Source organism: Rhinolophus hipposideros (genome assembly GCF_964194185.1).
Source record: "Rhinolophus hipposideros genome assembly, chromosome: 17".
In the NCBI taxonomy this organism is placed as follows: Eukaryota; Metazoa; Chordata; class Mammalia; order Chiroptera; family Rhinolophidae; genus Rhinolophus; species Rhinolophus hipposideros.
Window position 1 is genome coordinate 17012359 of NC_138063.1, and position 27780 is coordinate 17040138.

Consider the following 27780-nt stretch of genomic DNA (forward strand, 5'->3'; position numbering starts at 1 on the left):
AAATTTTTAGACCTTGTGAAGAGAAGTCTTGAGTTGTTCACAACTTCAATTGAGTTATGAGTAATATTCTGGAAATTGACTTTTTCCTTGTTGGTTTCTTTTCAAAAACTTTTAATTTTTTTTGATGTAACATTGAATAATAACATTATATAAGTTTCAGGGGTACAACATTATAATTCTGTATCTGTATACACTGTAGCATGCTCACCACCAAAAAGTCTAATTTCCATCTGTCACCATATATTTGATCATCTTTATCCGTTTTGCCCCCTCTCCCCACCTTCCATCCTCTCTGGTAATCACCAGTCTGTTGTCAGTATCTATGAGTTTGCTTTTGTTTTAACTTTTTAAAAAAAATCTCTAAATTTTTTAAAAAATGGCTTATTTTTTATTGACCAAATGTAACTATGTGGGAGGTAAATCTCTAGTATCAGTGCTTTGCTAGAAATTTTGATATGTCATTTTGACCAGTGTATTATCTTTGTAAGCCTCCATCAATTAGAATTATTTCATCTATACTTGATTTTCTTTGAGCTTTGAGTCTTTTGGGCATATTTAACTCAATTGCAGTTAAACTTCACGCATAGACTTCTGCTCTTGCTGGTTTGCTTCTTTTATATGCCTCAGTTAAATTCACACAGAAAAATATAATAGCATTTGCATGAGCAGCAACCTATACTTTAGTCGGTTCCCTCTTTATGTGTGGCAGTCTCCTAGCAAATCTATCATCATCCTTTGAAAAATAACTTAAAGTCTTGCAGGTAGTGGTCCTTCCTTTTCTAAATTAAGGAATGCAAATTATTGTCCAAAAGAATACATAGAATCAAAATATTTAAATAATAATGCTGTTAACAAAAGCCCCTTTAAAATGAACAGGGTTTATTAATGTCACATTATAGATGGACAAATTTCTAAACTAAAGATCATTTATAATTTTTTTTTAAATTTTAAAATAATATGTAGACATAGTCTATGAAAAAAGTAAACTAGGAATGGTATCTCAATAAGAAGCAGACTTTGAATTCTGAAGGACTCATTGGAAAATGGTATACATAACAGCGTTGATTACATTAAGATTCTACAAGCTTTATATAAATTTTATAAACGTCTGTATCACTTCAAGATTTAACAAATATTTTAAAACTTACCAGCTTATTGAATCTAATCTATCCTAATCTAATCATAATAATTTAATTTTTGTCTTGATTTTCTCTCTTAGCATTAAAGACTAATGGCTTCTCAAAACACATTTTATTATAGTGTTAGGGGTTGTTGAGGACAGGCGCTGTTGAGAGGTAACTGAATTATCTGTACTTTATAGACAGGGATAGGATTCTAATATAGCTTTAAAGGAAGGATACTATGTTGTAGGAAGTGCTAATACCAGTTCTCCAGTAGCAATGGGGAAGGACCACACCATGTAGGAAGGGTAAAAGTTTGGTAGCCAGAATAGGACACAATAGACAAACTACCAAAATCAGCATCTCATATTTAGGGGAAAACTGTTTGGAATTATATAATAAAAAAAACAAAAAAGAAAGAAAGGAAAAAGAAACAATCTCATCTCATTTACATTCTTTATCTCTCCCTTTGTCTTAAATTATATACACACATTATCTGCAGTCTAACAAATATTTTAGCAAGTGACAAATATATGTTATGGTGGACAATCTCATCTTCATTCTTATCTTTTGGATTTGTTTTACTCTTAGCAAATCTGGACTATATATAACTTGAGAAATACTGAATGTCTCAAGAAAGGTTATCTACTAAAGAATGTTTCACAACAGGAACCAAATATGTTCTAATAGTTACTTTTTAAAAAGACAAATAATGGCTTGAACATATTATAATTTGTGTCGTTTTAATGACCTCTGTCAGTTGTCAAGAAAATCATGCATTTTGTCCCCAAATAATTTGAAGAGTAAAACTTTTTTGTATTCTGGTACAGAGCTTTCAGTTCCATATCCTTGGACAAGAGAGAGGCACATTTCAGAATGATGATGAAAGATGCCCATGCCCAGAGAATACACCATACTCTACTGCTCTTTCATTGTTGAAGCCTGCTTCTTGGTGCGTAGGAGGTGACTGCATCCTTCCACGGAAACCCTCTTTGGTCTACTTCATTAGAAGCATCCTTCCTCCCTATTACTAGACAGGCCAACATGGATAAGCTTACTTTACTGGTTGGAACAACTGTGTGATAGGAAGAGATAAACATGACTTACACATCTTCCAAGCATTTGACAGTGTGTGGGTATTGTAATGTGTAATGAGGAGGATTTGGGAAAGGGAGGTGGGCATTTGCAGAGCCCTATGTGGTCAGAGGATCAATTCAAGAGTCTTTTAATTAATATGCCAAGGAAAGAGTCAGACACACCACATATATTCATGTACATAAGGGTATGGGAACTTAATCCCTGTTTTATTATAAATGTCCTTTTAATTAACCAGTGATTACTGATTGAGTTTTCTGTATGTTTCTGGCTGGTAGCTAAAACTGAAAAAGACAAAACTCTCGTCTCTAGTAGAAAATGCTTCTATCTTTACAAAGATTGAATACAAAACAATGAAGCTTGTGGACACCTGCCTGGGATGTAATTATAATAAAGCAGTTGCCTGTTACCCAGTAGACTGCTGAGAGTTTCCTCTGCTTCAGGACAACAGGTAAACTTTTCTCTCTGTCAAACACAGTTACACTCTGAGCAACAGTGGCCTTATGTTTTGAAGCAGCTTTGGAAAATAAAAATCTTAAATCAAAGAGCAATAGCATGGTGATTTTATGTCTTTAGATTTGGTTCATTTGTGGCTTCCAGTCTCTTATGATGAGTAATTTATTTACCTAAGAACATTTGTCATTGTAAGTGACATGTAAGATGTATGTGTGTACAATACCCATTATTGATAGAGATGGGTAATATCAATATTTCTGAAAACTTAAAGTGCACTTAAGACATCTGAAACTTAGTTTACTTTTTAAGCAAGATTTGTTTAAAAAAAATCTAAGTGGCTATTCATGGAGCATGATATACTTAGGGCAGACAATATTAAACATTCAAATAAGGATATTAGAAATAACTCCTGTGGACTATTATGATGTATAACAAATACTTGAGTTTGTTCTGAGTTCTGAACATCATTTCATAGGTGCGTTTAGGGCACTTAGGGTAACAGTACCAAAAGAGATACGGAGTTCATTAAATAACCTACAGGACGATTATCAGTGTGAGCCTGTAAATCCTGTGACAAATCATCACTCTGCTGCTTAATACATTTGGATGCCTCAAGTCATCTTAAACCCTCCCTGAGATCTCTAGTTGGCACACAGTATGAGCATAAAATTAATTTGGCACTCGTCTGTAGATAAAGATGAAGCATTTGTGAAACATTATCTAGTTACATTTCATGCTCCCACAAAATGAATAACCAGTTTCCTTTCAATTGCTCATTTGGAGTGCAACCTGATTTAGACATGAAGCCCTAAAAACCCGGATAGACAAAGATTAGCTCATTTCCTCCTGTCTCCCTCCCAACTCTTACTTTGAACTGTCATGCAGGCGTAGGCTGAATGCTTGTTTGTGTATTCGTGCAGATTTTCAGATTGGCTGTTACCAATTCCAGCTTTTGAATAGCTGGTTCACCAGAATTCAAAAATCCACTATTTATTAGAGTACGTTTTCTAGGAGAATTGAGAAATAGACTATATAGTTATTCTAAGACTCTTTAGTATGTCAAACAACTGGGTGAAAATGTCAGCCATGTGTTTGTAATTTTTAAGTTGTCTGTCATATATTATCCAGTTTTAGTCAACTATGTAGGCATAATGTGATCACAGATTGAAGAGCCAAATATCCTTCTTTAGAACAACACACATCACTCCTCAAATACATATCTTTAAATATCAGCTATGGGACATCTGAATTATTTTCAATTGCTAAATAATAGAGGCTATTGTAACCATTTGTCCTCCAGAAAAATAATATTGTGCTTTAAAATAGAAAAGACTTATATAAAGATCATTTTGATGTGGTTACTATTACTGGGCCTCAGTATTTTTCTCTATGAACATAAAACTACACTTAAAGTGAGTACTAATTTTTATTCTTGCAAGCATGTGGAGTTTTCTTCTAATCATTCTGCAAGATTTGTTTTTGCAGTTGCTATCCTGAGTCCTTAAAATAAACACAATCATTTTGTTTGAGATTTTCTGTCTTGCCATACCAAAATTTTCTTTAATATGTAAGGACAATAGTTCCTGAAAGAAAATATTTAACGTTGGCAAGAGTATACCACGCACATATTTCAAGCTTTTTAATTTTGTTCCCTCACATAAAATGTCTAAAGGTTTTCATTATATTTTGACTAGAACCAATATTCACAAAATCAATATAAAATTCCAAAAGAATTATAAATGAAAAAAAGTCAAGTTAAAACGTCTGCATTGTGCTGATGGCAGAACATATAATAATATAATAGATCTTTCTTTGACATGCTGGCTTTCAGGACAAAATGGTACATTTTCATTAATTTTTTTTTCTAATTTTATTGAGCAATAATTGATATATATATCACTGTATATATTTAAGGTGTATGGCCTGAGAGTTTGATTTACATATATAGTGAAATGATTACCACAATAGGTTTATTTAACGTAAATCATCTCATCTAGTTACAATAAAAAGAAATGAAAAAAATTCTTGTGATGAGAACGCTTAGGATCTACTCTCTTAACAAAATTCCGATCTATTATACAGCAGTGTTAATTGTAGTCAGTATGTTGTACATTACATCCCTAGTATTTATTTATATTATGACTGGAAGTTTTTACCTTTTGACCACCATCCTCCAAATCCCCCCTCCCCAACCCTGCCTCTCATAATCACAAATCTGATCTCTTTTTCTATGTGTTTGATGTGTTTTTGTTTGCTTGCTTGTTTATTTTTAGATTCCACACATAATAAAATATTACAGTATTTGTCTTTCTTTTTCTGACTTATTTCACTTAGCGCAACGCCTTCAAGAACCATCCATATTGTTGTAAATGGTAGTAATTTCCTTTTTTTTTAATGGCTGAATAATATTGTATTGTGTATATATACGACAACTTCTTTAACCATTCATCCATTGATGAACACTTAAGTCGTTTGCATGTCTTGGCTATTTTAAATAATACTGCTACCAATATGGGGGTGCAGATCTCATATCCAGTTAGTGTTTTCATTTCCTTTGGATATATTCCCAGAAGTAGAATTGCTGGATCATATAGTAGTTCGATTTTTAATTTTTGAGGAACCCCGTACTGTTTTCCATGGTGGCTGCACCAATTTACAACCTCACCAACAGTGCATAGGGTTCCTTTTCTCCACATCCATACCAGCATTTGCGATCTCTTGTCTTTTTGATGATGGATGGACATTCTAACAAGCATGAGGTGATATTTCCTTGTAGTTTTAATTTGCATTTTAATTTATTTTGAATGTTCACCATAGTCATGCTGCCAACAGAAATGGTATAGGGCAATTCCTAACACAGAATCCAAAACAATTTTACAACAATCCCAAAGGAAAAGAAAGGCAATAATAGAATGATTCAAACCTTTCAGAGTCCTGAAGAGGATGGGATCAGAGAGGGGACCCACTCCTTTCACATTTCGTGCTTGAATTCGAAAGTAATACATAGTGTCAAGGTTGAGATCCATGATTTGATGAGTAAGCCGATCACCACTGATTGTTTCCATAATCCAGTCATCAATTGGTATGTTCTTGTCCAAGGTATAAAACAAGATATAAGCTGCATAAATAGATGAAGCCAAACTTTGCTTAGTGTACTGACTGCATGCTATATTTCTGCTTCCAAACATCTGTGCTTCCCAAATGTAATTTGCAATGATTATTATTAGTCCACAATCTATAAACTATAGTATTTGGTTCAGCAAATAATGATTTTTTTTTCATTTTGCAAGGATTAAATAAATAATTGCTTCAGTGTACAGAATCTGAAAATGGAATGAGCCATTAGAAATAAAAAATATGTCATACTTAAAAATGCAAAGTTTATGCTGCCTATATATTCTGATTATTGGTTTATTCTGATATACAAGCATGAAAAAAATGTAAAACCTAGATAACAAGTCTGTATAATTTTCACTGTATTTCAATAATGAAAATAAGTAATGGCTTATGCATAAATGATACATTGAAAAGTACAAAATGCCATGCATGTATAGTTTTATAAAAATACATGACCATATATGATTATTGTAATATCTCTGTGAGGTTTGCAGGGACATGGTTGCTCTCCTTTCACAGATGATGAAGATGAGAATGATCCAAGCTAGGCGGCAAAAAAGCTAGGATAATATCCTCTACTGCCATACTCAAAATCCAACACTATTTTGCTTAATCCACTCCACCTAGGAAAATTTAAAAAAGACAAGGTATTTCTGGATAACTGTAAGTTACTCCATGAATAACTCAAATATTAATAATCTACCATTTGATTGCATCATTTATCCTTTATGTTAAGGGATATGTTACTTGAATGTTAGTAGGGTACTCAGTGGTGATAGTCTAATATGCACCAACATATATTGAGGTACCCTTGCAAAATATTCATACTGTAATATTATATTTTGCTGATATGTAAGCTAATTTTTATTTAAAAGCATTAATTTATAATTTTATATTATACTATCAGATGAAAGTGTAAAAAAGTTCATTGTAGAAGTCTTTGTACATGAATACAGTGCCAGCCTCCATCTTTGTCAAAATTCTGCAATGATATCTGTATTAGGCCACAAATATCCCTAGTCCTATTCTTATGCATTGAATACATCCTTTGTGAATCATATTTTTTTGAAAACTGTGTTTTCTTTGATTCATTCCTTCTTTCCTTTTGAATCCTTCTTGTCCTATCTGGACTGGGGACCCTCACACATAGGTCTTTCAATGGTTATGTCACCCCCTGACTGAGGTTCACTTCCCTCCCAAAATAACCATACACACTACTTATATCTCAGCACAAACCCTTAGTCCAAGAAGACTGCAGTAAAGTCTCCTTATTATGCTTATTCCTACCTCCCTCCTATTGCTCACTCTCTCTATCCAAATCTTACCCATCCATGTGCTCGCTTCGGCAGCACATATACCAAATCTTACCCATCCATCAAGGTCTAGTTTAAGCTACATCTAACGTATGAAACTTTCCTCTATAGTGAGAATTTCTTGTTGTAAACTTTGTAATCCACTTCCATAAAGTATACGAGCATTTACATGATCTTTTAATCATTCATCACTTAATGCCATAGTGACTTACAGAATTAGGCTTGGGTTTGGGGGATCTGTTCTAGGCAATGAACTGTATCTTTCTTCCTTGTGATTCTACAGGATTAAGCAATGTTGCAAACTCCAAGATCCAGAAGTCCATTTCTCTTAAATTCAGATAAATGCTGAAAACTCGTATCTCTTTTGCTTTTGCTTTGACCTTTTCCCGAGTTTGGTGTTTCCCAAATCTGCCCAATCATAAAAATTACCTGGTGGCTGGGTATAAGTTACAAAACAGATCCCAAGAAAGGGCATTTTGATTTAATACGTGTGGCAGACGGAGACTTAGACAGCCTCCAATTTTCCCCACCCCCTGGTACTCACACCTGTATATAATCCTTTCTGTCTAAGTGTACACAGAACCTAAATCTTGCTTTTAACCAATGGAAGACAGTAAATGTGATGAATTATTACTGCCATGATTACATTACCTAAGATTATAACTTCGGTCCTGCTTGCAGACTCTATAGACTCTCTCCCTTGTTGGCTTTGATAAAATAAGTTGCCAGATGGAGAAGACCATGTGTAGGTAATTCAGGATGGGCTCTGATCAACAGCCAGTAAGAAACTGAATCCTGCCAACAACCACATAAACTTGGAAGCAAATATTTCCCTAGTCAAGCCTCAGATGAGACATCTATTTCGTCTAAGACCCTGCTTGCTGCCTTGTAAGAGCCCCTGACGCAGAGTACTCTGCTAAGCTGTGCTTGGATTCCTGACCAACAGAAACAGTGAGATAACAAATGTGTGTTGTTTTAAGATGCTGGATTTGTGGTGATATTGCAACACAACAATTGACAGTACAATAGGTTAAATATAACCCCCCAGTAATCAGCACCCCAGATAATTTCTATGATTCAGCAAGATTAAGAATCCCTGCTTTCACTGGTATACGGAATCTGTTGTTTTTTTTTGCTTTTTGTTTTGGCATTTGTTGAGATATTAATCCAAAACAATTATATATATATATATATATATATATATATATATACACACACATATATATATATATATGTTATACATATATATATATAATTGCTACAGATATGAATGTCTTAAGATGCAAAGCTCAGGAGAAGATAAAAGAGCAAGATAAAGAATTCTGCAAAACTTATAAAGGTTGTAAGACTCCTCTCTCTGGTTAATATTAAAATTGGAAGACTATAATTCAAAAGGGATTGTGACGTATCATTGGATAAAACAGTTGTTTCTGATTCATTGATGTCCATTTATAACTCAGCTTTTATGATCAACATCAATAAAATCTCCTAATATTCTTTGAGCCAGAGCAGTTTCCTTTCTTGTCCCCAAAGAATTATATCTACTGAATAGAAGACCCTGGTATTCATAACATTTTTTTTTAGCTTTTATTATGTGCATGTCCTAAGAATAAAAACATTCCTTTGGTCAGGAGCCAAATCTTATATTACATTTTATTCTTCAAAAAAACTAATAAAATAGTCTTCACATATAGGTATTGAAATTTACTTATTGAATGAAATCCCCTAGCCAGTAAATATACACGTTTTCCAGTCATGACATTTAATTAAATTGTTCACGTTTTCATGGAGTGTTTTAAGTGTATGATTAACCTGAAAGCTTGAAGAATTGTGTTCTTGTCCCAGGTCAGCTACACATTCTCATGATTTTCTTCATTTATGAAATAAGAATAAAATATTTACGTTTACTGTGTTTTATTTTTATATGTAAAATGTATTTAATTAAGCATTTAAAATGACAGTTATGGATCAAGTAAGGCTGAAGATACAAGCATCAAGTTCTGACCAGTTCAAATTGTATTTGAGCAATTTTCTGCTACTGGTGGGGAAACCTATTTTGTTTTTGTAAATCTGAGAACTGAGATGGGGAATAGAAACACACTATATCATTCAACACTAAAAAAAGAAAATGGCCTTAAAGAAAGCATACAATTTCATTTGGATATATGAGTTTGGTATGTTTGGAGGCTATTAAGTCGATTATGAAAGTCTTACCTAATAGATTTCCATTTAACCACACAGGTTGGAACAAATTCATTGGTTTCACATTGACTTTCTCTACCTATATATTAATTTATCTGTGTCCAAGTCTCTGTCTTTCTCATCCTTTTCTCTTACATTTTGCTACTTCATTGTTGTCTCTTACCACCACAGCTGGGCAAATAATGAAGTATTATGTCCCATCATAGGTTGCAAAACCTGGGATTGTTAACCCACCCGGGCACACCCATATTGGGATAACATTTTTCTTAGTACATATAAAATGTAACCTCATACATCTGTCATTTTGACTCCATTTATACAAATAGGCAGTTGTAATTCTAGACGCAAAGTGTCAGAAAGTGTTCAGTTCCACCTCTCCCCCTCTCTTCTGTCCTCTTCCATACTTCTTGCCACTCATTATTGGTTACCTTCCATGGATCAATCAGGTAGATGGGCAGTACAGGGAAGACCAAGATGGCCCCTACCAAAAGGGAGCTCATCCCAATGAGAGCTTTCAGCTTAAAATAAAATTAATTCTGATAATCATCTATATAAGCAGTTATACAAGGAAGGAAGGACCCATTTCTTCTTTCTTTGTGGTCAAAAATAACAGGCTATGAATTCAGGAAGACCTGACCTCAAGTCAGAGCTCTAACATTTACTAGCTTTGTGAGTTTGAGCAATTTGCTTAATCTATGTATGTCTCAATTTTCTCATTGGAAAATAAGTTTCTGTAAGATAATGCATTTTAAGAACTTAAAACATATGGGTATTTCTATTATATTATCTTCTACATAGTAACTACTTAGTAAATGCTACAGCTATTCTTTCTTAATACTAATAAATCTTAAGAAAATGTCATATTTGGAAGAACTGGAACTTTGGTTTCAAATCAAACAGTAGATTGACTAGCAATTCAATGATTACTATACTCAATGAATATTTATTAATTATCTACTACATGTTAAGAATATTGTTACTGGGGAGAAAGAATTGAACAAAATTTGAAACCTGTTCTCATGGAATTTTGAGCCTTACACTGCAAACATTTGGATTTCTCTCATGATTAAATGGAAAGGAGATAAAGAGGAAGAAGTCAAGATGATGAAATTTACAACTTATGCAACTGTGTGAACTATGGAGGCTTCTGAAATGATGGGAGTAAAAATATTTAGATACATAGCATTTCAGTGTGAGTGCCCAGCTCGGTCCACACTCCTGAACGGTCTTACAACCTATTACAGAACATAATAGTGCATTACTTAACAGGTTATGGTGGGGGGGGGGGAGAGAGAGAGAGAGAGAGAGAGAAAGTAGGGTAGAGAGATGGATTAAGGAATAGAATGAGACACCGATAAGACAAGCAAATGGAAATGTACAATATAAGGTAGTACATATATATTTAGAACTCCTTGGATGGAGATACAGATTTCAGAGTCATACATTTGTGCTCACTGAAGCCCTGGCTATCTTGTAGACACTTTTTCAGAGAAAGTAACAAAGAGAATAAAAAGATGTGCATTCTAGGAGGCAATACTTAAGGAACAGAGGGAAGAAATGTCTGCTAACAAGACTGAACTATAGTCTAGACGTGGAAATAAAAGTGTTTAATTTAGGTGATTTAGCAAAAGTAAAGGAGAGAAGAGAATTTCAAGGAAGAGGAACTGGACTAGAGAATCAAATGACACAGAAAAAGCGATTCACCATTAGATAGTAATGATAAAGAAACAAGCTCTGAAGAACTGACTCTTCCCTCTCTCTGTGTTAATCTCTGGTCTTAAATAACGTTGGATGCTGCATTTATTTGGATCAATGTATCACAACTCTAGCTGTAGTAAAATCACTTGGAAAATACCACGCTCAATTCCTCCTCAGATAAATTAAACCATAAATCTAGAATCACTGATTTAGACCAGTAGAATACAAATAAGTTGGAGCAAAACATAGTGTAATGGTTAAGAGTATGAACCTGAATTTTAAATCCTAATGTGCAGACAGAGCAGACTCTATCATGAAGTTGATCCCTAGCTTAACTTCTGAGTGAATGAGCCCTGACCTTTGACACCTCACTCTTCCCTCTGGTAGACTCTGGAATGGGTACAGAGGCTTCTGGCTAATCATAAAATTTCCATTAATGCCTCCCCTGGGGCAAAGCAGCCTTGATGTTATTTATTTCAAGCTGACGCCAGGGCCTTCCAGTATCTGGCCTCTTGTTTCCCCTCTGACCACCCACACATTCCTTTCTTCCTAGCACGCAGGTCCATATCTTGGGGGCGAGTGGGGAGGCGGATAAAGCAGGGTGGTCTAGGGGGTGAAAGATGTGAAGACCTGAGTGTCCTGCTGCCACCCAGGACTCCATTTCTGTATGTGAGTTCCTTATTAAAATCATGAACCAACAATCTGGACTTGTCTGACTCATTCTTTGGTTTCTCCACTCCTTCAGCATCTGGGGGCCACTTTACATACAGGGCCTTTCACGGAACACCTAGATCTGCTACTTCTTGGTTATTTTGACTTTGGGAAAGTCATTTACCCCAGAGAAGACCCTTGTCTCTTCATTGCAAAATGGAATAACAGGAATATATAAACACGTATAATAGTAAAGTGCTTAGAAGAATCCCAAGCATATAATAAATGCTTAACTCATTTCAAACCATTTTCTTCTGAAAAATGTCAGTTCAAATTCTTAAGCTGCCAGTTTATGATTAAGGAATTTAGGCACTGGAATTATCTGGGTCTCCTCCTTCTTCCTCTTTTGTGTGTAATCTTTTTGAAGTATATATAGTTAAAAATTGACGATCTGGGTTCTATGCAGAGCACATCAGTAAAGCCTCTTCCTAGAATGGATTTCAAATTGGAATAATAATACCTAATTTGTTTCAGTACTTACTGGGCATCAGGGACTTTTCTCAACACTTTATTATAATACTTCTACAAAAGAAGTTTTTTTAGTATCCTTACTTTATAGATGAGAAAGGGAGACTCTGGAAGGTTAAATCATTTGCCCAGAATTCTCCCTCAGAAGCTTGAGTCCTTAATTCTTAACTACCCTGATCTACTGCTGTGTACATTCAAGGATTCAGGAAAACAAAGAAATATAAAGGTAGGAAGGGAGCACATTTCCCCCATGTAAGCACACAGCTGTCCTGACACACTGGAAAAGTGCTCACTGTATCCATTGTACTTCCATGAGATACCAAGTGTAGTAAATCTGGACCTGCTGTCTAATGGTCTGCTATTTTGAATATTTTATCATCTTATTTTCGAAAGTAATTTGTTTGAAAGACTCAAAATATGTATGGAACAGAAGGTGTCTTAAGGGATCTTAGTGTTTGCTCTCTGTTGAATTGAGTTGAAATATCTCAAATTGATCATCACAATTTGGTCTTCATAAATGAACTAGGCTTTTAAAGGTAAGAGGTATTGCCTCCCATACTTTTACCTCACATTGTTAGAGAACACATTGTTAGTAATGGGAACTATTGAACATACAACTCTAAATAAAATATGTGGACAAAGTTTCTTATGCATACACTGTGGTTTTGGGACACTAGATTTTTTGCTTGTATTAATTTATATTTCTTAATACTGGGCAGACTTCCATTTTTTTCTCTTGAAAAGCAAAATGAAGCTTCCTTTCAGAGTTGTAAATGCATTCTGTTATTTACATTGACTATCTGATAAGATTTATTTAAATAAGAGTGGAGAATTGGGTAGTATATGACTTATTTTATCCTTTACCCAAAATACATATTTTTTCCATTAGAAGTTGTTTTTATTTAGAAAACTTCAGTTTTTTTCTTCTTAAACTTATTATCTGTTGATTTCCATATGCTTATAAATAACTGTTTATGAAATAACAAAATAGTCATCATGTAAACCAATCAAAATCTACAAAAGTACTGAAATAGACTAACCAATGAAAATGGATCATAACACTGAGGTTGGAAAATAAGAAGAAAATTAGAATGAGCCACCTTCCATTTTAAAAAGCCTGGCAGAGTGACAGCTGAGCATATAAGATTTGGGAAAGATTTTTATATCCCTCTTCTTTTTCCATATTTGTCATCAGCTCAAATGAAAATTCTGTTAGCTATTGCACTAAAAGCAATTGCCTAGAGAAAACAAGTCTTCAATTTAAATTTAAGTCACATTTGGAATTTCCACATTATCTTTTCATTTTGTAAAATTCAGAAAGTAACTCACATGAAGTAAGAGTGTCATCTGAACTATTATTTCCACACTTATCTCTGTATCACAGAATGACTGAATTACTTTGTTAATTTATAATAGTGCTATCCACCTCTGGTATGCAATAAAGAAAAAAAGAAGTGACTCTTACATTTGCCTAACCCAATGGTTCAAGTTAATTCGACTATAATGTGCACACTTTTAGTTATACAATATTTTTCATCATAATTATATGCTATGAAGACATCTATTAAAAGCCTAAAATGATTATTTAAATGCAAAATCTCTGATAGGACTCTATTATATTTTTCATACTAAATTAACATTACAGGCTTCTAATGGACGCTTTAATTAAGCATTGATGTTATCAGCAATATTTGGTAAAATAAAATCTGTCACTGTGAAATATTCATTAAGTTCAATTTCTGTCAGTCAATATTAAGTGTCTTCTGAACCTTAGGATTTAAGTAAGAAGTGAAAAGCTAAGTGAGAAACTAAACAACAACCCGCCCCCCCTGCCCCCTCCCCCACCCCTCAGACAAACCTCCTTTTTTGTATGCACTATACAACATACATGGTCATTAGGTGTCTTTTGTGTTTCATAATTTCCAAACAACAGGCTTCTTTTTAGTCATTTGTGCTCAGAGGCAATCCATTGGAAGATTGTCCTAATGCTCCACAGAATGAAAAACAAAAGGTCTATATACCTGTAATACACATCTTTCAGGAAGCAACTCAAATGAAATGAGTATGTGTGCGTATTTGTACGCACCATCCCAAGAATTCCATGGTCATTTGTGAGCAAGATGAGACGATCAGAAAGGGTGAGGAAGTCAACTGAAATGTTGGGACAGAAAACTAACACACAAAAGGCATCAGCAGCACATACAAGGTAAGTGATCACAGGCCAAGCAGAACAATGCTGGAAATAAAGCTAGAGAGCTTACCAGTGATTTTTCCATTGGCTTCCAAAGGAGGCTGCCAGCTCACAATGACAGCACGAGGCTTCCCTTCTCGAGTAATGACTGTCAAATCCTTGGGAGCAGAGGTCGGGGCTGCGAGATGAAACAGAGACAAGGCCTTGTCATTGGATGTGAAAGAAAACAGGCATTTATGGGACTTCTAATCATGATGCTGACACTCAGAATCTATCATGCAGTACATCATGCTCATTTCACCATTTACAATTTGTTTCAAGTATTTGAAAGGAATAAGCAAACAAACTTAAAAATACAGAACTTAATGTTTTTTTCATGGAAGTTAAATGACTTCCAAAGGAGTAAATATAGAGAAGAGAATATGTGTGATTCTAGAGGAGAAGTATAACTGGTATTCTTAAGTGAGCACTACTCTATGAATGTAGGACCCATTACAAGAACAAAGAAATGCACACATATTATTTTTTTTGAGATTAGTGACCACATGTCTCCAAGAGACATAATTCTGTTATGATTGTAAGATTTACAAATGAAAATGTCACCTAATTATATATTTCCTTAACTCCCCCCCCCAAAAAAAATAAAAAGAATATATAAATTTAAACTCAGGTCAAAACATCTTGCTTAAGTAACATACTAGATATCTTCTAACAAGAAGGCCAAGAGATATTTGGTAATAGAGGAGGTAAGAATTCGTGAGGATCTTAGTATAAACCTGGAATGAAATTAGATGGAATGAAACCCTGTATTTCTTAGAGCTACTTTTCCTACAATTTTGAATGGGAACAGAATTTGTCACACAAAAATATGCTTCTTTGGTATAAGAATCATTTTAAGCTAAATATTTTTAAGAAACATCAGTCATAGGCCAAACTCTGAAAACTGAGAAGTCACCCTTTATAGGAGAAATTTATATTTATAAGGAAAATCTCCAGTTGTAAGGGTACCTTCCTTTTTGTACCAGGAATAGGAGGATAACAAAAATCTCTAAAAACTCTTTTCAGTGGAGAAGAAAGAGACTTACATCTACAGAACAACCATACCCTTCTTTACTGTGATTTGCCTGATAACCTCCCATAACTAGCCCCCACACCTTAATATCTTCTTTTGGGTTTTGAGGAGATGGTATGTAAGTTGGTGGCTTGGGCCATTCCTGGGTATCGCCTATGTATACAGGAAGGTTATATGTTATTAATTTTCTGTTTGTTTTTCTCCTGTTAATCTGTCTTTTATTATAGGGCGGGGTTCTCAGCCAAAAATCTAGAAGGGTAAAGGAAATTATTTTTCCTCCCCTACACTGTGATCAACAAAATTTTAAATATAGTTGTTAAAAAGGAACCCACCTGCCCTGAATGGAATCATTTGTGGTAAACCCCACATCAGCAAACCAAGACTTATTTGCAGCTTCAGCCCCTCCCTGGAAAGCAGCCTTTAACCAATCAATCTGGAATTACCTGGTCAGCACTAGTGAGGTAATCTGCCTGATAGACTCTTGCTCTTCTCCAAAGAAAGGTGACTTTGCCTGTAATAATCCGTTCTTTGCTAGGAATTTCCTGATTTCCCTACCCTTCTGCCTATTAAAGCCTTCCATTTTGTACAGCACCTCAAAACTATTTTCTGTTTGTTAGATGGGATGCTGCCCGATTCACTCATCATTAAACAATGCCAATAAGACCTTTAAAATTAACTCAGTTAAATTCTGTTTGTTTATATACTTCAAAGATGGCAGCAAACTGGCCAAGTCAATCCTGTATCTTCCAGGTTTCTTTCCACCTACTGTCTCGCTTGCTATGCTTTGAAATGCAACCAGGTTTCATTCTAGGTAGCTCACAGTGCTCCACGTCTTTTATCAATAGACTTTTGAAGTTACCCTTAGTTTGACATAGGCAATTTCAGAACATATCTAAGTTCTATGGTTAGGCTCTCGGTGAATTTCCTGATCTCTGCACAGAAATGCTTGTGCATTATAAGACAGGTGCAACTTGGTCCTAATTCTGAACTCCTCTTTACTCTTACCATTTCCTTTGGCCCTTCTGTTGCTCATATAGTACAACATGTAAGCATTATCAATACTCTATTTCCAGTTTCTCTCTTCCCAAATAGAATTCCAACTTGAGGATACACTAAACATTCACATCTATCATAAAGAGTTCATTCAAGGTATCTTCTAAGCCACAGAGAGAAATGTAATATATAGTCACAAAGTGACTTAGAATATTATACCAAGAATAATAAGGAATTTTCCAATTATAGTAGAAATTGAAAGATCTGTCTTTAGAATAGTCTGTTTTTTCTTAACTGTGTTAAGATTCAAATTGATGCTTCTATAGAAAACAGTCAAATGATAACTAGATTGATTCACTGAATCTGTTATGGTATTCAAAAAAGATAAAATGACTCTTCAACTTTAGCTAGCAAAATAATACATTGAAGGGTTGGTTATTAAAAAACAACAACAATCTAACAACTAACCTATTTCTGGTGTTGTGCAAGTTAGTTCTTCTTCCTCAAGTCATGTGAATGTTGGTAAATGGAGATTCTAGTATTAGATTTGATAGCTCAAATGTTTAGGATTATCATGTAAACTGCAAGCTATTTCCTTATATTGGAAAACAACGTGGTGCTAACAACTTCAATGGTCTTTATTGAATCAAGCAGAATGTCTCTTGTCTGCTCCTCTACAATCTCATGTGTTCTGCCTAAAATAATCTTTCAGAAATTCTTCATTAACTACCCATCCTCTTTGGATGAAATACAAATAAATAACATTAAATAATAAATACCAGGCCCTGCGGGATTTAGACTTTCTTTTACAGCCTCACTTCCCCTTCTTGTGCCATGAATACTGTGCTCCAGTCACTCTGAACCATTCATAAGTGGACGTTGAAGACATCTTTCTGATACCTGCTTGTGTATTTTTGTACAAGCTGCTTTTTTCCTGTGAAAGGCCCTGGACTGGGTCCCCGATGATCCAACCACCCAGCTCAGTCCTTATTTCTTTTGTGAAACCTCCGCCTAATTCTCCAGACAGAATTTACACTTGGATCTATTTTGTTCTGATTCCAGCTTGCCCCAAATTCTGTGATATTTCTCATGTTACTTCAGGGTTTTTTAAGAATATTTTTCTTCTGTGTTAGATTATAGTTCTCTCAAAGATATAAACTATAATCTCTTTACTTTTGATACCAAGTCCCTATCGCAGGACCTGACAGTTACCAATGAACATTATTGTCAACTCATAGTTGATATCTCAGTTGACCAGACAAGCACTGCCCTGTGGTTTGTCTGGTTCTCAATTTTTCCCATGTTTGAGTTTCTTTAAGGGCATGAATGGAAGGTAATGTTCAAGATTTAGATGATTTCCAGCCATGGAAATTGCACTGGGCATTTGTTATTGGGACTGTCCCATCCGTTCCTCCTTCAGAGAAGCACTTGGCTTTTTCCTTTGGGAAAAATATCTCTGTGTCATCTGAGCTTCATGGCCTTCATCCCATTCTCTAATTGGCCATGTGATTCTCTCTTCTGGGAAAGGGAATATTAATACAAGGAAGAAAGACACATACTGTCAGATCACTGAAGGGACGGACAGTCCAACAGTTAGTTCTTCATCTCTAAAGCCTGGGATTATTGCTAGTTCTTATTGTTTTCTAAGACCTCATTATTTCAGGTGTCCTTCCAGTTACTTTTATTTTACTTAAGCTAACTAGAGTAAGATTACAGATTCATCACCTGGGCAGAATGAAATGTTTTATTTCAACAATTTGCCTGCCACCCTTACCTTTATAATGAGCAATTTCAGTGCAAGTGCATACAGTGCAGCCCCATACCGTCTTTATGTTATTGCAGAATTAGAAAAGGAAGCCCTAAAGTCATTTCATTCACTTCATTTCCTTCTCACAGTTACAAAACCTGCAGACATGTGTGAATTACTTCTTGTTTCTCATCATCACCCAGAGATCTCATCCACATGCTATTTACACCTTTGTCCAGATCATTATCTGATTTGACAATCACCCTTCCTACTAACCACATTTCTAAAAGTTAATATCTTGTGGTCAGCAATGGGTCTGGTGTCCGTACAAGGTTAGGCAGTTGGGAAATCAGTAGGGGTACATTTATCAAGTCAGATGTTGGTATGTACTTTATGTTTATGAAAGGGAAAATGAATGAATTTGCTTGCTTTAGGAGGAACTCACTACTCCTTCTCTTTCAGTCAGGGAAAACCTGGTTTACATTTACTCTTTTCGTCTCATTTTAAGTAAAAAAGGAAGAGTAGGCCTTTATGCTCCCCACAGTATCTAACTCATTCAGCTTGTCTTATTCTTCCTAAGAAGGTATGAACATTGGCCTCCAGGGCAGAATTCTAAGAGAAAGACTTAATATATGTAACCATGTGAAGTAGAAGAAGAGGATGTTGAAATTACATCAGACACTCTAGAAAGCTACTTATAGAAAGAAGTATCCACAAAAGTGTAAAAATATAGTGAACTCAGAGTTAACATAGTAGCCTGAAATAAAAATCAGATCTACAACGACATGGGACAAATTCTAATAGAAAGAAAAATTCAGCTTACCCAGAGAAGAATTTTATTGTCATGTATTTATACATATATATATGTACATATATATGTACATATATATATATATATATATAATTTGGAAATGTGTAGGGTAGTTTATTCCCAAATATAATATAATATATGAAACCAATTAAAAATATGTTAAACGCTGTATTCTTCAGATGTTGAATCTCTGTGAAATATAAATGCCAAGTACACTGTATGTCTATTCAGGTGATAAACATGATATTTGTGATACATCATACATGTGTCTGGTAAAATTTACAGTGAATTGCATTTACCCCAGATGTGAACTATTTCAAATTACATAAGGTTTTCCATTGTGTTTTCTTATTTCTAAAGCGTGAACATGAACACCTGGAAACTTCTTCCCATACCTACCTGAGGTTATTTAGGGTAAAAATCCATGAGACTCTCATTGTAATGCAATGTTTTACTTTGTATATATCTTTACAAAAATGTAAATATCTACCATGACTGTTGATGAGAGAGACACAAATGCTTTGAATAAAGTTCAATGCATAGATTTCTACCCTTATGTAAATGTATCAAAAAGATTTCTATTCAGATCCCTTGAATTAATGCCCAGGTTGAAACCAGACTACTTAATCCACTGGGGATTCATTTTCTTCTTTTCTAGAGAGGGGAGGATAAAATTAGATACGAATGCTATGAACTATAAACTATAAAATATTATATATAAAAAAGGTGTAATTTAGACATCAAAATGCACTGTGCTCCAACCTCCATAGACCCTGGGAAACACCATCACCGAATAGCAAAAGAAGAAATTTTAAAGCCTTTCTTCACATACCTGCTTCATACGTGGTGGCATGTGCAGTCATGCTCCATGTACTGGACCTTCTATTTTTTGTTACCATGACTGAGAACTCATACATTGTGTTTGGTTTGAGTCCTGTGGCAGTGTAACTCAGAGATGTTGTGTCTTCTGACTATACAAGTGGGAAATAAGCAAAGAGAAAAAAAGAATGAACTCTATCAACTTGGTAAATCAAGACATGTAAAAAGACTATCAAATAAGGCAACAAAAATGGAGTCTAGAGAGCTAGGACACAGCACTTCCTGTCTGTCCCCTAGTTTACACTGGCTGATTGTTCATCCAAAACATGATCGACAAAATCAGGTGTTATGTTGTTGAAGGCGCAGTTAGCTGATACACTTCCCCAAGGGAGGCAATAACCACAGTGACAGGACCAATTCCATTTCCTTCTGTCACTTCCATCTTTAAGATTATCTGCACTGACTTTAATTTCAATTTATTCATAATAATCAAAATATTTTTTTGATGTTATACATTTTGCATAGATCACCATGATTACTTTCCAGGGAAATTAATTTTTAGAGTTCTGCTTATGATTTCTGAAAAAAGCCTTTATGGTACAAACTTTGAGTGATTTGAGAATCTATTTGGCTACTCTAAAGACAATGGACAAAAGGCAATGTTGTGTCATGTGGTTTTCTTCCTTTGTGCATAGTTCCCATTAAACAGACATTTAAGTATGGTCACTAGAGCAAGTGAACAAGAAGGGAACAGCAAACTGGATAAATATTAAAGGATTACATTAGTCTTAATATTGTCTGTCTTCTGAATTCATTTTTTGTCTTTTAAATAATAGGTTAAAGATATTTTAGCAGAAAGTAAATTATCTGTCTTTATTGCTTACTCAAAAGATCAAAATGGTAATGAAGAAAAAACAAGTTAATCTCCCAGGTTAAGCCATATTTTCTATGTGATCAGGCAAATTTAAGACTATTTATGTCTCTTATAAATAGTAATTTGTGCTTGGTATTTAGATCTTGTTCTTTTCCCAAAGTTAAAAATTTATTTTTACTTTTAAATTTAGTATGTTTTATATATATAATCAAAGACATCTCTTTTTCCCCACCTGTGAATGACAATACCTATCTCCTCCCTTGCTACTCTAATGTGGTCTATATTTTTTACTCTACTATGAATCCTTCTTTGATTATAGCCATGAAAATCCTATATCTCATTACAAAACCAAATAAATATTTAACTGTACTCATAACAGTTCAATGGGTAGCACATCTATCCTATTATGACCTCATAAATATCTATCAGAAGCTCTGCATAAAAATAGCTGTAGCAATGTGTGATCTAAATAAATGTAAATATACTTTGTAGACTCAAGAAGATGGAAGCCCATCAAATAAAACACAAAATGGGCAGCTTCTATCTGACATGCTGATACGTAGCTTGCCCTCCTTCACTATGATCATGAACACCTCTAAGTCTCAGAGATGGAAATAAGAGGACAGATGGTACCATGAGAAATGTTTCAGCTATGGGAGGATAACACTTGGATAAAACTAGTATCTTTGAGGATATATACCACTGGCAATACTAAGCAGTATTGCCCTTGTTTGTGTTCTAGAATGACACACTTGCCTTACATAAATACCTTCAATGAATTCATTGAGTTTCCTCAGGAAACCCATGGAAAGTTACTGCTCATCATAAATCATTATCCTAGAAATACTTTGGAAAATCATAGCCAGTTATATTTGTGAGCATAGAATTCCCTGGGTACTACCTCTCTGAGCCTATATAAAAAACAGAGATATAAAACAGAGATATACCTCTATAAAACAGAGATAACCATAGCATTATTTAAAATGTGAAATACGTCAAGTAAAACATAGTATCTGGCCCAGAGTATTAAATAAATGTTAGTTATAATGTTTCTTGCTTGTCTAACGTGATATATAAATTTAGGCATGTGTTACATTCTACATTGAGTTGTCAGCATCTTGAGTGCAGAGACTGAGGCTTGCACAACTTTTTATCTTCCTTAATTCCCACGTTACAACTGGTAAGCACTAGTCAATAGTCAATGAATGTATTTTGCACGGGAAGTCATATAAAACAACGTGTTGATTCATTATTTTAGTAGAAAATAAAACATAGAATATTTCTCCATTTGAAAAGGCAAATCAATAGAGTTTTAGACAATCAAAATATGAATGTCTGGATTATGGCTTGAGTTGAGACTAGATGAAGTAGAAAAGTACTCCTGTGAGAAGAGCCCTGGATCATCTGAGTCCCAGCTCTAGTTTAATGGGGGATTTTTGTCAAGTTATACAACCTACCTATGTCTTCATAAACATATCTAAATCCATACTTAAGTATGAAGAATCTTATTCTTTTATACTACATGTGAATATTCCAAATAGATAGATGAGAAAACTGAGATTGAGCAAGTTAAGTGACATGCCAGGACCCGGTGAAATCACCTCTTGAGCCCAGGTGATTTGACTACATGTATGTATTTCCCCCCCTCCATGTTGTGGATGCCTTGTGTACATCATAAAGCAATAGAGGGGAGTGAGATGAAATGTCAGCTATGACAGTCATTTGAAAAGTTCAAAGTGCAAAACCAAAGCATTCTATTATTTGTAAAATTCAAATTTGTTGTATGTCTTTCTAGTGGATCAGATATGTTCTACATGTACCCTTGCTACCCAACTTACTCAACTCTTTCCTTTAACCCTTCTTTCTCTCAGGATATAGCTGTAGACTGTGCAAGTGTGAGAAGGGGGATGGAGTGTTAGTAATTGAAAGCTTTAGGTCCTGGAAGATGATGGGGAAAGAAACAGTTAACATATATTTTTTTCTATTCCCAAACTCCAATCCATGAAAGAAGTCATCCTGTCCCTACAGAAGATAGTTTTTGGGTTGGGTCTCACTTTACAGGTATTCTTTGTGAGACAGTAACTCTGTGTCTGCTGAATTCACTATTCAACTGAAATAGTTTGCCTCAAGACATTTTGGAACTCAGACTATTCTGCAGAAAATAACCCTTGTCCTTCAGAACACTTCACCTACTGGCAAAGTACCCATGGCCTTTCTGTGAAATGGATGTATCTACAAAGTACAGCGATTATGAGCATAACATTTTTAAAGTACTCTTTTAAAAGTAAATTTAGAATTGGGCAATCTGTATATAAGGAGAGGTATTTTTTTAGTGCTCTCATATGTTTCATTGGTTGTCTTATCTGATAATGTTATCTTTATTTATAGCTCTGCTGAGTCTTAAATCTAATACTATAAGGAGATGGATAGGGTACTTATAACAGTATCTTATATCAATGATACTATTTGGACTTGCTTGCAGAGTTTTTCCAAATATCTGACCTAGCAGGTGACAGTACCAAATAAAACTTTTTTTTTAAAATGATTTTAACTAAAAACTGATTTGTGATGAAATGTGAATTTTATGCCATTTAAAAGTTAAAAGAGACTAGAAGCAGATCCAGAGCGTAGTTACATGAAGAAAGAGGCTGACTTAAAAAACTGTTGATGGGATTTTACTTTATCTCCAGGGTCTTTATAGTCAGAAATTCCCAATGGCTGTTTTCATTCCCCTAATCACCACTGGCTTGAGGCTGGGTTAAACAACATGACCGTTTAGTAGAAAGAACACTAAAGTATCAGGAGATCCAAATTCTCCCTGAGAGCTACCTTAGTAGAGTGGTAAAGAGAAGGGAGATAAGGGGAGTCTGAAGAAACTGAGGTGCCAGAGTTGAATTCTTGTTTACTTGGTTGTTGGGTAACACTTATTCTCTTGTTCTCCAAGGTACCTTCTTCCCAAGTCATCATCTTGTGAAGCTTTATATTTTAAATGTATTATCTCACTTATGTGCTTTCATATATTATATCACTTGAATAAGTTAGGAATTTCTTGAAATAGATCTGTGGAGCTGAGTGTATTATTTATTTCAAAATTATAAGTAACATGTTAAGTAACAACTAACCCAATCATCTAGCATAGCTCTAGGTCCATAGTAGGGGCTTTATAATCACTTATTGATTTTCTCATTTTTGCTTATATTTGTGTATTGTTTGTATATACTAACACTCTGGCAGACTTAGAAGGTAACAAAATCATCCCAGTATACAACTATTTGTTGGAGTTGTGGGTAGCTGATAGACATTTGAAAGTAGTAAGGACAATGCCGCAAATACATATCCCTAAGGAGCTCGTAGGGGGTTGTGAGATGACTGAGTGATAGGACAAGAATAAACAGGCCTGTCTAATTCATATTAGTTAAAAGAGAGTGTGTATTGTGGGTTTTCTTTATCACATGAGGGTGTTTGAAGGCAAAGTGGAGGAAGTAGATATTGACGGTTGAGAGTGGCTTTTTAAGGATGTTATAAAAATCTTCAAGTTGTGTATTCCCAGTTGTGTTCACTCTAAGTTGGAACCTCTGTAACATTAATAGGGTGGCCTTTGGTGTCAATCTCGATTCCAAATGAAAAGAAAGACACCAGAGTCGAACCAGGAAATTAACACGGACCCCTGCTGTTTTCAAAGGAAAATGGCATTTGTTTGTTTAGAATTTCTTTTATATTAATTTATTTCTACAAATCCAGTATCTGGTGGAATTCAAATACCATTTTGCAGCTCTTGACAGTTCTTGATGTTTTTTTCTACACTGCCTTAGAAATGTTTCCTAAGACACGATTATTTCCGTGCTAATTTTAGATACCGAGTTGTTAAAATGCTTTGTTTTTCCATTTAGTGTCACTGCAGCAAAATGACTCATGACAGTCCAAAAAATGGTTAATACACTATTAAACAAATGATAGTTCATTTAAAATTTCATACTATCAATTAGAACTTCACCTTGTATTTTGCATTCGCAGAAAAGCTGGTCCTCCATCGGACAGTGTAAAGTCGCACTTCGGACGTTTTTTGGTTCTTAGGGACAGAGTTGTCTGCCCAGCTGACCCTCACAGCATCGTGGGTAAGAGCCACAGCCTGTACACCTACTGGTGGGAGCATGGGGGTGGAGACATCTGGGACCGAGGTGGGGAAATCATCAAGCAAAGGATAATAATCAACTGGGTCAGTGGGATCTGGGTTTAAAAACCCACCAAATGAAACAAACAAATACGTAAATAAAAGAGTTAAAAAATAAATATCAGTGATAACACATCACAATGAGTTAAATGCATGGCAATAATGATGAAAGGGAACATGAGAAGAACAGAAAAAAATACAATTAATTCAATCGGAAAACTCATTAGAAACCGTATTGCTATATTACAAAAAATAGCTGACTATATTCTATAATTTACTCATTTCCTGGGACTGTTTTTATCAGTTTGGCTTGTCACTTCTAGTTTATATTTAAAAAGTCCATTTCTTCTTGGGATGTTGCACATTTCTTCTTAAAATATCTAGTAGAGAAAGTATCGGATTTGTGACTATACAGATAATTTGCAATAACAAGATAAAAAGGAGTGTTTGGTTCATTTCCTCCTGCAGTGGAAATAAATGCCTACCTAATATCTGTTTTGGGGTTTGTTTTTCTCCTCGTCTAACTTGATTTTGTTTCTCTGACACTTTCATTATTGCTTAGCTCATATCTGCATAAATACTGTATAGGTAGGAAACAAAAAAATGAGGAAAGGGACCTGAGGTCTGCAGTAATGTGCCTGTTGCTATGATTGTACAAAGCCAGACTGACCAAGTTCAAGGTCCACATGGTTGACTGATACATCTGATAACGAGGTTTCAGGTAGCACTTGGTGTAGCAGACTTTCTTAGATTGAAATCCTCAGAGAAAATGTAGAACTGTCCATTTTACCCACATTCTCACAGAGTCAACAAAGTTTTCAGTCTTTTAAGGCCTTTCTATCTGCTATAGTCCTTGTTCTAACATTTCAAGTTCCATGGAAAAACTTTATCTTATTGGGAGACATATATGAACGACCTATGAGACTGATACGATTTGTGCTGAGGTGCACACGTGCTTTCGTCCATAACATAATCAGAATCTGCATAATGATGTGTGTGGTTTTATCAAATTCTCTAGAAAAATCCTGTAGTTGTTTTTATGCTGGGGATATCAGAATCACAGAAGCTTATTTTGCGGCCATAGTCAGAGTCCAATTTTGAGGCTTTTATTTTATACCTAAGACATTTAAATTTTTAATATTTTATCTTTAAATCATATAATGTGTATTTTCACTAACAAGAAACAAGATGAGCTCTCAGGCTGGGCATATGATGCTACTTGGGGAGACGAGACCTACTAAAATGTAGAAAATCTGAAGCAGTGTCCATGCAGAATTTATATTTTTAAACAGCCTCGTTTCAAGCAGATCGGCTGCTGGCTGGTTTTGATGATTACTTCACTTTGTCCACTGCATTTCAAATGCCTGCCCTGCTCATCACTGTTTTCCAATGAATTATTTAGTAGTTTACGAGGCTGTGGTCTTTGGAGCAAACTGTGAAACCCGAAAACAAAACAACAAAAGAAAAGAAAAGAAAAAGAGAAAAAGAAAAATGTGTGTTTAAAATTTAATGACAGAGCCCAGGCTTTCCATATTTCCTTTGATGTGTCTTTTTATTAAGGGCTCCTTCAAAGCCAAATGGATTTATGAAATGATGAAGAGGGAGCTGAAGACACTGCAACCTCTAGGACGATCCCAGTCAGTCATCGGATTGGTACTACAGTGGGTGCTGCCTCACTTGACTTGTTTCTATTCTTAGCTGACTTCCCAGGAAGAATGTCATACACAAGGGAGCCCTACTCTAAATTGCAAACTACTTTTCCACCAATCTATATTAATGAGTTATCGTATTTCTTGTTTCTTTACTTCATCTCGTTTTGTTGGTAAACCTATTTTAATTCTGTAGCCTTTCACAGGTACCATATATCAAGCTTTGAAAAGTAGTGATTCTACTTAAAGAAATGGTAATATTCAATCCTGCTAGTGTGTTGGTACAAAAGTAATTACGGCTTTTGCAATTATTTTTAACCTTTTAAACCGCAATTACTTTAGCACCAGCCTAATATTTCTAGATTTTAAAATAGCATGTTTTCATGATTTATTGTTAAGTTTCTTGGCGCCTCAGTTCCAGAACGCATCCGTCAAATTTCAAGTAATTCTGTTTGTTGACACTTATCTATGGACTTAAATAACTCAAAAAATTTCTACCCTTGGCGAAATTTTTCTTGACTATTTTAGGGAATTTCTGTTTTCAGGCATGGCTTATCATTGCTACCTCCTTTAGAGCTGCAATGTCTAATACAATAGCCACTAATTATATAAACACGTTTATATTTAAATTAATTAAAATTAAATTAAATTTAAAATTTACTTCTTCTGTCGCACTAGTCAATTTCAAATGCTTAATGGCCATACAAGCTTAGCACCTATCATATTGGATAGCACAGATATGGAATATTTCCAACAAAGCAGAATATTCTAGTGGATAGCAAGCACTGTTCTAAATACATATATGCTACCTATATTGTTAATTATCTCTCTCAGGACAGAAACTGTTTGAGTCGTTGAATTGAAAACATTCTTTTTTGTTGTTAAACAACTTATTTTCAGTTTCATTTTTTTCATACTTCTGGGTCCCTTATATGCCATTGATTATCAGTAGTTATATTCAAAAGAATAAAAAAATAAAAATAAAAAAAACGAAACACAGGTAAAATATACCCTTAAGCCTTTTGCTAAAAAACCTATTCAGTTTATAATAGATGTTTTGGTAAGAGCCCGTGAATTTTCAGTAAATATATTTGTGTTCAAAAAGACCCTTTAAAAAAATAACACAATTTTACATCTCAATTGTACTTCATGTAGACATTGATAAAACCGTTGAGCGTAAACAAATTCAAACAACACACCTCGTTATTCCCCTGCTCTCTTTCCGTCTCCAGGCTCAAAATGTCTTGTTTTTGCAACAATAAGAAATAAAAA

At 34.7% G+C, this 27780-nt stretch overlaps 1 protein-coding gene across 2 annotated transcripts in view; it reads right to left on the bottom strand.

The window, feature by feature from the left end:
• The window catches only part of DCC (DCC netrin 1 receptor), a 1070394-nt gene that overhangs the window by 105754 nt on the left and 936860 nt on the right, over window positions 1-27780 (bottom strand). The window contains exons 17-20 of one of the 2 annotated variants that reach the window (XM_081078113.1): window positions 24683-24828; window positions 19828-19966; window positions 14443-14550; window positions 5596-5790 (exon numbers count right to left, since the gene is read on the bottom strand). In XM_081078113.1, the coding sequence (XP_080934239.1) occupies window positions 5596-5790; window positions 14443-14550; window positions 19828-19966; window positions 24683-24828 (588 nt within the window). Of the gene's footprint in view, window positions 1-5595; window positions 5791-14442; window positions 14551-19827; window positions 19967-24682; window positions 24916-27780 lie in introns of both variants that reach the window. The other variant, XM_081078112.1, reaches the window with a different exon arrangement.